The following is a 13,702-nucleotide window of genomic DNA, read 5'->3' on the forward strand; positions in this document are numbered from 1 at the left end:
TTAACCTTGACCTGTAACTGTGGTGATGTTTGTGATAACATTTTAAAATGGAAATGTAATTCTGAAATAAACATTTGTAATTAATAATAGCTTTATAGGTGTGGACATAAGCGAAAGAACCCCCAAAATGGCAGAGAAAACATGAACCACGCAACATATAGCAAATTAACCGTCACAGTCAAGCATAAGGAAAAGAACAAGAAAGGTGAGACCTCCACCACCTTTCCAGAGCACTGCATACGAAAGAGAAAAAAAACTACAACCAACAATGAGTCAATTTGTGATCAAATGAAAAGGTTGACATCTAGTGAGTGTTATGGCCATTTATAGGATTGATGTTTTATGATGAGGGGGAGATGACTTGAGGAATGTGTGTACTGCCACCATGGAAATGAAGAGGCAAGGCAAATTAGAAAATTCTAAACTTACTTCCTGTGGGGAAGGCTCTTTTCAAAGAGGACTCAGGCTCTGACACAGAAGCCCCCCACACATCAGACTCAGAGAGAACCACTTGGTTCAGGAAGAAGGCAGAACACCAAAACATGAGAGTTAAAGACTCTCAGATAAAAATACAAATACATTTTGAAAGTAAACAAAACTACAAATGTAATAGCAGTTCAACGTAGTCTAGCATTGTTTCAAGTTTCGATGCAAAAAAAGTTCATCCGAGACAAACAATTGTGGTTGACACCATCAAAGAACTGTTCCACACACAAGTCTGATTCATTTCAAGAATAACTCTTTGAAATGTGGGACTCATGTAACAAGTAAGAACTCCCCTTCATCAATAAATTAAACAGGATTGAATACGGGGGGCTGACAACAGACTCTGCATAGAAACAAGCTACAGGAGGCACAAACAACAAAGCCCCCTGATTGGCACTTTAAATTGTGACCACAGCACAGACATCGTGACATTGGGAAGAACATTTGATTATCGTAAAAATTGCATGACTGCATCACAGCCAAGTGAAATAGTAATTAAACAAGAAAAAGATGAAACTACCTTCTATTTTCTCGTCTCCAAAAGCAGTTTCCAAAGGAGGCCCAAACAAATTTGTCGTGATTTCAGAGGCTGGTGTCTGCTGGCTGATGTAAGGACAAAAAAAAAAGCATCCACACTGTCATTTTGTCATTTAGGACATATATATTGACAATTGACAATGATTGTGCTTCTAATATCAGCTGAGCCAAGATTAACTTTGTGTTTTATATCAAAGATGCTAGAACTATATTTTTTAAAGCTGAAACACAATCACAAAAATAGATAATATATGGCCGTGTTGCACACTTGCACAGTATAACATATTGTGTAGTAGGCAGGGGCAGCTCAAGGGTGGTTTTCTCCAATATAGTCATGGTCGGAATGGTAGCCTTATACAAGAAAAAAAGAAGAAACACTACTACAATCACTGTAATGGTCAATACTTAATGTTTATTTTTTTTTCTATGTAAGCCCTAAAAAATATGTCCTGACATAAAACCGGTCAACAATGCAAAAAAAGTTTGGGGCCAATTCTATATACGTATAGCCAACAACAACCACTTGTGAAAGAACCGGTGTGTACATACCTGGGAGCTTGTGTTGCAAGAACTGGTGTGGGGGCCACAGTGGGAACAACACGTCTTGGTCTGACAATCTCCTCACCTTTTTGCAGGATACACGTGAAGTCTTTCATTGCAATATATCAGTTTTGTAAAAGTGAGCTGAACGGGGCGTTTAAAGAAACGGATACTTACTGCAAGTGTTCCTTTTCAACCCCTAAAACAACACAAAAATTACAGTCAAGTCATCAAATACACCGAAATATATTTAATGACTCATTGTATCCTTAAAAAAATTACTTTTGGCTCATAAATATGCACCTGCAGCAGTACAAATTAATAAAACTGCAATGGTCTAAAAGTGAATGTTATGAGGAAAAAAATACATAAAGAGGGATTATCACAGAATAAACCTAGATGCATCTCACATCCAGATAAACCGACTGTAATATCAATGTCAAAACGCTACTTCGTATACCCTTTATCCATTAAGGGATACCAGTATTTACTTTGGAATTTTATTGACTGGTAGTCATTTTCATTTCATTAAACAAAACTAAATTAAAAAAATTCAAATGGGCATTAATAAAATATTACATGGGACTAAATTAGCATGCATTTTCCTGGAATAATTAAGACAAAATGAAATCATAGTTCATGAAATCAAGATTGAACTAAAATGTTTGACCATTTTATTTCACAAACAAAAATGAGACGACTCCTCCTAATCCGCAGTTCACACACAGTGACACACCTTCTTTTTAATGTGTAGCGCCTGCGAGCGAGCACAGCGAAGACATACACATGGGGAAAGCCGGAAGATAGAGTCACAGTGAAAGGTGAAAAGCATTGCTGCCACAATTGGTTGGGCAATGCAGTCACATGCATTGGCTCATGTTCATCACAGAGTTCGAAAGTTTGGGTGCATTTCACCAAAAAATATGTCATACAAACTTTCCATTCAAAATAGCTCGGCCGTGATAAACAAGCATCTAAAAAGGAAGCTCGTCGCAGATGATGCCTAATTGCATTTCTGATATTGGGACAGTGGGTGGCTCAGTGTTCAAGTGGGAAGAATGCCGACTTCATAGTGCAGGGGTCGTGAGCCTCCCTATGTGGAGTTTGCATTTTTCTCCAGGTCCTCCGGTTCCCTCACACATTCCAAAAACAGGCATGGCAGGCTGATTGAACACTCGAAATTATCCCTAGTTGTGAGTGCGAATAATTGTTTGGTTCCGTGTGCCACTCCCTGCCACTCCACTGTAGTCCTCTGCTCCCTGCTCTCAGGTTGGGGGACCTATCATAGCAGAGTCTGGCACCGCCATGTCTGGAGAGTAGGGGTATATATATAGGGCCTAAACGACCAGTAAGACTTTAGTTTGCTGACGAAGTTTCTTGGATAAGAAGCGAAACGTTCGACACCTTCAAAGAAGTACAGATGACTGCTGAAGAAACCTTTTCATTGATGGACCACTCCTGTACGACTGAGAGCTTACACACACGTATATTTTCCAGTGTATAAGGCGTACCAGAGTATAAGGCGCACCTCCAAGGAATGGTGTATTTTTAATCTTTTTCCATATTTTAGGCGTACTGGAGTATTCAATGAATGAAAAAAGGTTTTCCAAATTTAATATACACATATATAAAAGTTTTCCAAATATAAGGCACACTCCATTATATAGATCAGTACTGGGGTTACACACTACTTCTTCTACAGGGGCAAAGGGAGTCGGTGGCTGTTTCCAGGAGTTGCGAGACCTGTTGTGGCTCAATATTACTTCACATATAAGGTACACCTGCGTATAAGGTGCAGGGTTGTCTTTTGAAGAAAAATAAGGCTTTTGGGTATGCCTTATACACTGGAAAATCTGGTGATAGTTTATCTTAAAAAGAAAGTCTTTCAATGCTGGCTTTAAGAAGAAAAAAGGATGAGTGAGAAGACAAGATTTGAAATGATGGTTGGGTTGTTTGAGAGGCGAAAGAGATTACAGCTGTGGTCAAACAGTCACATATCCAATACGCATGCAAATATGAAGTCTCTGTGGGCACACCAAGGGGGACAGAGAAAGCACAAGAGCAAAAAGAGTGAAGGAAAAAGATTGGGAGCAATCCAAAGGATGTGAGAAATCCATTATGGGTGGTGACTGAGGTAAAACGGCAAAGAATAGCTGTCTTTAAATTTAAATATTTTTTTTTCCCCCAATACTGGGACCAAGCAAGTTCATAGTGGAAAAACACATGCACTTAGAGAATCTAAATATACAGCATGCACAATATATTTTGTGTACATTCTTTGTAATCTTTGTACACCTTTTAGCCATATGTTCGACAATGACTATGAGTTTCGATGCATCACTTCAGCCACTGATCCCATCCATGCATATTCTCTTGTGTTAGGCACACGGAGCCTTGTGACGTCCTGTGTCTACAGCTTGACCAAGGAGCGATGGAGGCAAAGGACACTTACCGGGCTACGTCTCTGTGACCAGCAAAAAGGAAGAGAGAAGAGATACCTGGTCAGAGAGTAACAAATCAGTAACACGACCATCAGCTAAATCAGAGGAAGACAGCTGCAGCAATTTGATAAGGAGATGAATCTAACGGGCCAAGAAATATGATATTTGCCTCAGGACTTTTATTATTATTATCTATTTACTTTTAGTTCAGCATTATGCAAGGAGTCTTAAAAAGGTTGGAGCATAAATCTAACACATCAAATGGTTGAAATAAGTATATATGTCGCTGTGTGTTGCTTTATCCACAATGATTCTTATATTTTTGTGCGCACTTACCCCATGAATACTTCAAAACCTGGAAAAATATTTCAAGGGTGTTGACGAGGTGAAAAAATACAGACAGGAATTTGCAACACTTTCTCCTCTTTGTATTCTCATGTTTTCATCCAAAAATGATCTATTTAGACCCAACATTATTTTTGTCATTCAATGTTTTCCCACAATTTTGCCCGCTATTGCCTTTATCTGTTTAATTTACATTGAAATCTCAACCGTGTTCACGTTACGCCATGCTCTCATTCACCACTCCCCCCCTCACCACCTCTCCCTCTTGTGTGTGTTCCACTTGTGCAGTGAGCCATGAGTGATTAAAGTGATGCAACAGGGGGGGGGGGCATGATGAAAATGATTAATTCCATTGGATGCTGAAACAAGCGCAACTCAATTTCTCACAACCTATCATTGACATTCTCACAATGTCAACAGGAAATGCTGACATTCTGACCTGTACACTACACTGGGTGACTGAGGTTAACCATTGACTATCCATTGACTTATCCATTGATTTCTTTGGCCTGGCTTCTCCTAGTGGCCCGGAAGTAATGCTTTGCAGCCCAATTTCAGTGAAGATAGGATGACTTTTATTTATCTCACAATGGAAAATTTTGGAATTTGCAGCAGATACATTTTGAAAGGAAAAATGTATTTGCATACATAAAAAAAACCTGTCATTTAAAGGACAACCGAGGTCTCTGGACAAGTTGTGTCCATAATTTGTAAAATGGCTTCAAATGACTTCTACTGGGCGTATTTTAATAAGATTCCACCGCATATAGCTATATTTTACGTTTTAAGACTCGCACTGAATATTCAGGAAGTCTTGTTTTTGAGTTGGTGATGAGTCCGTACGTGACGTCACTAAAGGAACGCCCCTGACCGAAAAAATACACATTGTAGCGGTCTTTCCATCACGTCAATGTATTTTGCTGTGCTTGTTTGGTTTGGGGACCTCGTGTTGCACCCAAGAGCCGCCAGAGGAGGGCGTCCAAGCTCCATGGAGGGAATTTGTCAGCCTGTGGAAAGGGCTGATTCATTCCTCACGGGAGCTGGTCGCCATTTTTTCTGCCTCTTCTGGGACAATACATTGCAGTCCAGATGCCTCAAAATGACACGGAAGGACTTCTTTAATCAATTGCAAACATGTATGCTTTCCCCTTCAGAACTATTTGAATCATATTCATAACTGGATGTGTGAGAAGAAAGCATATTCTCCGAAAATGAAGCCATTGTTTTGATTCTCCAGCAATGCAAGACGTCTTGGCGTGACGTCACGAACTGGGGGCGGGACTTTCTGAAAATGCCCAATTCGCAGATCAATTTTTTGCAGATTTTGGACACTTTGAGTCATTTTTATTGGTGTTTTGCATTTGAATAAAAATATCACTCTGTGTTTGTTGGGTAGTTTAGATGCTATAAAATGTTTTTCTGATGTCAGTTAAGAAACAAAAAAGTGACGTCGGTTGTCCTTTAATTCTTGGGAAATAGCTGATTGTTGCATGGCCACAGTCACACCTCGGGGTATTTTTGCTTTTTCCACATGAATGCAGTATTCTTAGACCTCCTGATATGCTGCCACATTGTTTAATATCAATTGCATATTTACACAATACACAATCAATTTGAATGAAAACTCCGGAAACATCTCTCTGACGACCAGTAAGTTTGACATAAATACATTAATCACTTCTTTGTGGACATAACAGTGACAGAATGTACAGGTTCTGGTGTATGCTAACAAAATATAAAATAACAATCATCATCGTCGTCAACATAATAGTCAAAACACGCACACACGCACGCACACGCATGCATGCACGCGCACACACACACACACACACACACACACACACACACACACACACACACACACACACACACACACACAAAATTCATTTGCCTCAGTACCCCTCATGGGGACTTAAGAGTCCTCTGCGTTCTACCAGTCGATCGCAATTGATTGGTTGGGTTCTCCTTTGCTATGTGCTTTCTTTGTTCATGGAAAGATGCTGCTTAAAAAGACGTAAATGCAGCAAAACTCGAGCTAGATTCAGTTTTTTGTAGCTCCTCATGCCTCAACCGGTGCCTACAACACAAATGCACACAATGACTGTGATACATCTGTGTAAGCTCTCAGTTGTACAGGAGTGGTCCATCGATGAAAAGGTTTCTTCAGCCGTCATCTGTACTTCTTTGAAGGTGTCGGACATTTCGCTTCTCATCGAAGAGGCTTCGTCAGCTAACTAAAATTTGGCTGGTATATGTATATATAGGGCCAGAGCTACCAGCAAAATCTTAGTTCGCTGACGAAGCCTCTTGGATGAGAAGCGAAACGTCCGGTACCTTCAAAGAAGTACAGATGACGGCTGAAGAAACCTTGTCAACAATGACTGCGAGTATAAAAATCCTCTCACATCTGGTGTGTTCAACTTATCTCGACAGTCATACTGGTTGAACGTTGAGGCCCAAATAAATTATTGAGATCCAGAGCTCATGTGACTGTTGGCAACCTAAAACAGCTGAATGACACACACCTTCTGTGTTCCCACTTTCCTAACTGAATTATTCAAGGTGGCTACCCAAGCAACACCTTACCGCTTTATAGTGGTAGGACAATCATGTCCCAACTCCGCCCTCACCAACGAAGCAAGTAATTTTTGCACTGTGCTGTTTTGACACCCGGTCATCAACAGACGGTTATTGGTGTGGCGGAAATGATTTGCGTGACATAAATGGGAGAAGGGTGAGGTCACTGGGATCTATATCAATGTTCTATATTTAGATAAGTGTTCAGGACTTATTTTGGTCCATGGGATTTGAATTTTAGTCAAGGGTTAAAACTGAGAAGGTAAATATCCTGGATCTCCACAATTAAGGTTTAAGTTGTGCTACTGACAGATTGTAGCCTGTTTTGGGTTGAATCACTGTGTTTTTCGCACACTAAGGCACACCTATAATCATTTGATTTTCTCCAAAGCCAACAGTGCGCCATATAATCGGATGGACTTTACATAGAGATCAGTATTCTGATAATGTTTTGTAAAGACCTTTGTTACAGTTGCAGCGGTTGGGAAAGCTCCGTATCAATAAAGCTGGATTGAATTGTATTCCCCTTAAAGGACAACCGACATCTGTTTTTTGTTTCCTAAATGACTTAAAGTGTCCAAAATTGAGCTGTGAATTGGGCATTTTCAGAAAGTCCCGCCGCCCCAGTTCGAGACGTCACACCAAGACGTCTTGCATTGCTGGAGAATCAAAACAATGGCTTCAGAGAATATGCTTTCTTGTTACACATCCAGTTATGAATTTGATTCAAATAGTTCTGAAGAGGAAAGCATACATGTTTGTCGTCGATTAAAGAATTTATTCTGTGCCATTTTGAGGCAACATTGGGGGGAAATGTATCACCCAAAAAGAGGCAGAAAATGGCATCCAAGCTCCTCTGAGACGTTTCCACAGGCTGATAAATTCCTTCTATGGAGCTTGGTCGCCCTCTTCTGGCGGCTTTTTGGTGCAACACAAGGTTTTCAGACCAAACAAGTACAGGAAAATACATTGATGTGATGGAAGGACTGCTACAATGTGTCTTTTTTCGGTCAGGGGCGTTCCTTCAGTGACGTCACGTACGGACTCGTCACCAACTCAAAAACAAGACTTCCTGAATATTCAGCGCGAGTCTTAAAACGTAAAATATAGCTATATGCAGTGGAATATTTGTAAAATACGCTCAGTAGAAGTCATTTGAAGCCATTTTACAAATTATGGACACAACTTGTCCGGAGACGTCAATCGATGCACCTTATAATGTGTTATGCCTAATACATGCAAAGTTTTAAAATAGGTCATTTGTTGAAGATGGTCTTTGCAATTTTGAAACACCTTGTGGTGTAGAAAATACAGTAACATGTATATCCAGTTATTAAGAGTATTATATCCCTTTTTTAATAACACCATCCATAATAATGAGGCATTAGTATAGTCACAAACGCACATTACAATTTTGGTGTGGTTCTTAAAGAACAAGCAGACATTGCTGCTGAGTGCTATTTTTCCCCTGACCCACCAACTCATTGGCAATGGCAATTATTTTACTTTTTATGATGACTATTAATTTGTGAGTTATTAATAGATGTGGCATATATCAATCAGGATCAAAATCAAATTTACTGGGTAAGTATGTGAAACACTGGGAATTTACTTTCTCCAGTGACAACACGTCCAAGGGAACATGGACAGAGCGGGAAGCCTGGTCGTGTTCTTCAGCTGTATTGACATTAAATATCTTAATACCTATGCAGCTCTTTCCTAATTAAATATGTCCAACAAAATAAAATTGATCTGCAAAAGGTTTCGGTTTAGAACATACAGGGTGACCCAAAAAGATATGTACCCATGAAAATTTCAATTGCGGCTTTGATTAAAAAGCTATTTATTTCAAATTACAACCACACATCAATCAGTTTATGGAAGACCAGTCACTAGAGTTTCTGCTATTACAGTCATTTTTTAGTCAATTCATGGCTTCCCCAAGATGTGTTCCAAAAGTCCACCGTTTCGTTGCAAGCAAACATGTACCCGTCTGACAAAGTTGTCAATCACTTTTACACACTCCTCTTTCGGGAGAAAACATTGCTGCAGTGAGGGACTCAGTAGGACGCATCTTTTTGGGTCACCCTCCCGAAAGAGGAGTGTGTAAAAGTAATTGACAACTTTGTCATACGAGTACAGGTTTGCTTGCAATGAAATGGTTGACATTTGGAACACATCTTGGTCCCCCCTCTGATCAATCAACTTTTGCCGCACGACTGACACACATTGACGCCACCCAACAGAGGGGAAAACTCCCTCCCACATTGCTGACCAGCAATGGGTGGAAACTGAAAAGTTGTTGACCATTTCACCACTATCAATGATTTCATTATGAATTGATTTGAATAGTTACAAGTATGACTTCAATGACATGTGATTTCTTGACCCACGGGCCACATTGAGAAAGTGTCTGGGGTGCACACGGCCCAACAGTTGCTCGTGCCTGGCACAACAGAGCAGGATTAAAGCAGATAAAAATGTGAAAAACAGGGGTAAATTGTACATGCTCATTACGAGGGTTGGTAGACTGTTTATGAGAATAAAAAATGTTGGCCAAGTTACTCACCAGAGGCGAAGGGGATAGAGCAATGTTGCCTATGGAGGCTTTGAGCTCTTCAACTGAGGGGACCGCCACAACTTGATCAGCTGGGAGCGGCTTAATTTTAATTTTGAACTTTTTCCTGTGGTCTTCCTCCCCTTCTGACTCATCAGAAGAGAAGAAATGGGACTTGGGGCAATGTAGGAGAGAAGTGTCAAGGAAAAGTGTTGAAATCTTCAAAGACTATAACGACACAATGATCAAAAACCAAAAAACAAGATTGGCTTTTTAATTCACAAGTTTCAGATCTGCGTCACTCATGGAATTGGTCTATCTTTATGATGAATTTTCGAATGAAAAGTAAAAAGCAGTGTAATTCGGAGAGAGTAGATCTATTTTGCTCTCATCACAGTTTTTTCATGAACAAATAGACACTTGCAAACTGCATGAACAAAACAGGTGGACAAATGGTATTTATCCACACAAAAAAACATTGTTTGAGGATATTTTCCTGGTCTGCCTCATCTTCAGGTCTGATGCTATAACCCTCTTCATCCACCTCAGGTGAATTCTGAAACATGATGAATCAATGGAAAGCTACATTACTATACAGGGAAATATAAATTACAGTAAAGTCTCGTTATATCGATATCGGATATATCGATAGTCCCGGTTATATCGATACTATTTCTATGCACGCACGGAGAAAATTACATGCAAACAGGGTCGGATATATCGATAGTCCCGGTTATATCGATATTTTTTCGGACTCCCTTGAATATCGATATAACGAGACTTTACTGTATATAATTAACACTTCTGAGTACTTTTAAATTGATCTGGCTATACATAAGGTTCCCGTGCGTCAAATTTGCTAAACGGGGTTCTTACATATCTTTCCCAGTCAATTTCTCCATAGAATCCATTTGTGGCTCCATTGGTCCTCCTCTGAGACTAAGAAGAAAAGGAAAAAAACAAAGGCTTCATCAGACAATGAAGCCACGCGTGATATTTGACAATTGCTTACATTGCCTCAGCAATATTGAGGGGGAAACTAATTATTTCTATTATGTATTGCTAGAACGAAAACAAAGCACATCCCTGTGAGATTTCTAATTATAGACTAACAGCAGCATCAACACTGGCAGCAATCACGTGTCATTTGCCACCTCTGAGTTTTTTTGAGGCAAAGATATTCAACACTAAAGCCCATATATCTCTTAGAGACGCAAATTTGTGAGTGTATGTATGTGTTGCGGATGATGGCTTTCTATCAAGTTCATTAAAGTTGCAAAAGGTAGCAAAAAAAAAAAGCCAAGAGTTTTGATGCTTGCCAAGAGTGCCACCATTAAATTTTGCACATGTTCAACATTTCTTTGGGACAAGAAAAACAGTTTGTGAAAACATCTATGCAAACTTTTGATATCTTGAACGAAACCTGCCGAAAAAAATAACACCCACTCTTGCGCAAACACTTCTAACTCATCATCAATCAGTGACATATGGGCATCAAAGATCCATGCAGTGTTCTGCTCTACTCTACAGGCTCAGCTACTTTGAGAAGTAAATTTCACTGAGTTCAGTACCGATTCAACCTCTGCAGGATCCTGGCAAGTAAAAAGGACAAAACAAAACAAAATTGAAAGAATGTATTTTAGTTCCAACTCAAGTAACTACCAGTTTCCACATTAAAAAGTGCACTGGATCATGAGGCGCACCTTCGATGATTGGCCTATTTTGTATCATTCATTCATTCATTCATTCATTCATTCATTCATTCTCAGAACTGCTTTCTCTTCACGAGTGTCGAGGGAGATCCAGGGGCCTTTCCCTTGTCTTCTGAGGCAGGAGGCAGGGGACACCCTGAACCGGTTGCCAGCCAATCGAAGGTCTATTTTTTTCAAATATTAGGCGGACTGCATTAAAAGTCTTAATCCACAACGCATCTACGAGATAGAGCTGCGAATGATCGGATGTCAGTCAAACGTATTTAATAAAGGAAAGATGCAGTTCAATTAATTAATCAACAGCAAGTAACAACATTGACTCGTTAACTCTCTTGTCGCTGCTCTATTTCCGTGTTTAACTGTGTAACTGATCGTCTTAAGTTTGAAATCTGAATTGTACGCATGTCTTTAACAAGGACTTATTTTGGTCGTAATATTACCGTAATGACCATACACAAGTCATCAAAATTTATGGAGCACTGCGCTTTTTAGAAAATGGAAAGCTTTTAGGTGCGTCTCGGAGGTGCGCGTTTTAGTACGGAAAATGTAGTACTATATAACTGTAAAGTTTCTCAAAACAAAGAAACAATAAAAAAAACTGCAGTTTTACGACATCATGTCAGAACCACATTTGGAAATAAATTCATTGATGGATGTACATTCATATGTATTCAATGTAAGTGTACTTACACCCCCCTCTCTGTCTGGGGACCCCCTGTATGAAAGGAAAGATGAGAGGAGAAAAAAAAATGTTTGTCACAAACATACTTAATATTACATAGCGACACAAAAGCCTAGAATCTAAAAAGACCAAAAGCATCTATTTTGTAACGAAACTAACATGGTTTTGTGGACACACAATACATACATCCATAATTCAATTAACATTTGTTAGTTTGAGTTTATAACGTACAACCTGAAACAAGAAGACAACTTACGTTGAGTCATTGTCTTTCTCTTTCTTCTTTATCCCAAAGGCCTTCCTGGTACGTTTTTTCAATCCTGGGAAGAAAGAAGAAAGATTGGGTGGAGTAAATGTATGCTAAGACTGATGCTTAATGATTGGTACTATTGACAGTTTGCACTCAACCGAAGGAAAACACTTTCTCAGAACTACTTATAGAATGTGTCCTTGGTCAAAGTACAGGTACCACATCCTTGTGATACTCAAGGCTGTTGTAATTACAAAATCAATTCGTATTAGAAGAATTGATGTAATGAGTTTTAAATGGCTTCAGAAAGTGGAATACATATTAATAATGTACTGTTTAAATTCTATTTCTAAGTCACCACATTGTTTAAGAAAAATATAAATAAAATCCGCTCTATATAAAAACCCACACATGAAGACCCCACGACAATTGAGATGAGGTATGGTGGGGACAGAGAGAAGGGCCAGATATACTGTACGTATGCATTTATACTTTGAGGTCCGAGATTTTGCACCACACATAATAATAATAAAGATACATTTTGGAACTCACTTCCTCCCAACATTCGTAACATCGATTCTCTTCCCACCTTCAAGTCCTATCTCAAAACTCACCTATTTAAAATTGCATTTTCTGTGTAGTGCTCTCGTTTCTATTCATAATTGTATTTTATTTATTGCATTCTATTTGTGATTGTATTTTATTTATTATAGTACCTATGCTTGTCTGTGACTGTAAATTGTCCTTGAGAGCTTTGAAAGGCGCTTAAAATTAATGAAAGGCGCTTAAAAAATAATGTATTAATATTAGTTAATTTTAAGCGCCTTTCAAAGCTCTCAAGGACAATACAGTCACAGACAAGCATAGGTACTATAATAAATAAAAGACAATCACAATTAAATCACAATCCAAAAACACAATCCCCATGTTATTTCATAAAATAATGTTTGTAAACTTTTTAGAAACTTAAATCTACATTTTGAATGTATCCCCCATTTTTGTGAAGGTGTGTTGACATCAATACTCCAAGCACACTCTCACCCAGGACGAAAGCCCAGTCGTTTTGCAATTAAGCTCATTCTTCTTCATGTTCAACTATCAAAGCCAAAACAAAAGGTGACCAACCAATCCCACTTCATGCATTTTCTCATCTACACATACGCATCTGCACGACATGGTAGGAATCTAATATGAGCCCACACCAATGCAGACTGCAGACAGATACACCAAGTAACACAATGTCAAAGTCCTGTTCTTGATCTGTCTTGCAAACAAGTTCACCTCCAGTTGATCCATGGAACAAATTTGTAAAAAAGACATATTGCATAGTCCCTATATACAAATAAACACCAATTTTAACAAGAGTTTCAGAGCCAAAATGGGTTGAGATAAGATGCATATTATTATTATCATAATAATAATAATAATAATAATAATAATAATAATAATAATAATAATAATAATAATAATAATAATAATAATAATCATAATAATCATAATAATCATAATAATAATACATTTCATTTATGAGCGCCTTTCAAAACTCTCAAGGGCACTTTACAGTCAAGGGATAAG

The 13,702-nt window shown here is 38.8% G+C and overlaps 1 protein-coding gene across 5 annotated transcripts in view; it reads right to left on the reverse strand.

Annotated features, from left to right (window-relative positions):
- The window catches only part of sgip1a (SH3GL interacting endocytic adaptor 1a), a 51,727-nt gene that overhangs the window by 24,659 nt on the left and 13,366 nt on the right, over positions 1–13,702 (reverse strand). For 4 of the 5 annotated variants that reach the window (XM_089000042.1, XM_089000040.1, XM_089000045.1 and 1 more), the window contains exons 2-11: positions 12,134–12,197; positions 11,886–11,910; positions 10,360–10,422; positions 9,974–10,039; positions 9,496–9,666; positions 4,016–4,027; positions 1,741–1,762; positions 1,573–1,648; positions 1,007–1,089; positions 430–510 (exon numbers count right to left, since the gene is read on the reverse strand). In XM_089000042.1, the coding sequence (XP_088856168.1) occupies positions 430–510; positions 1,007–1,089; positions 1,573–1,648; positions 1,741–1,762; positions 4,016–4,027; positions 9,496–9,666; positions 9,974–10,039; positions 10,360–10,422; positions 11,886–11,910; positions 12,134–12,197 (663 nt within the window). The remainder of the gene's footprint in view (positions 1–429; positions 511–1,006; positions 1,090–1,572; positions 1,649–1,740; positions 1,763–4,015; positions 4,028–9,495; positions 9,667–9,973; positions 10,040–10,359; positions 10,423–11,885; positions 11,911–12,133; positions 12,198–13,702) is intronic. The other variant, XM_089000044.1, reaches the window with a different exon arrangement.

The sequence above is a fragment of the Hippocampus bargibanti genome, linkage group LG07 (genome assembly GCF_051943395.1).
Source record: "Hippocampus bargibanti isolate YZ-2025 linkage group LG07, ASM5194339v1, whole genome shotgun sequence".
NCBI classification, from domain to species: domain Eukaryota; kingdom Metazoa; phylum Chordata; class Actinopteri; order Syngnathiformes; family Syngnathidae; genus Hippocampus; species Hippocampus bargibanti.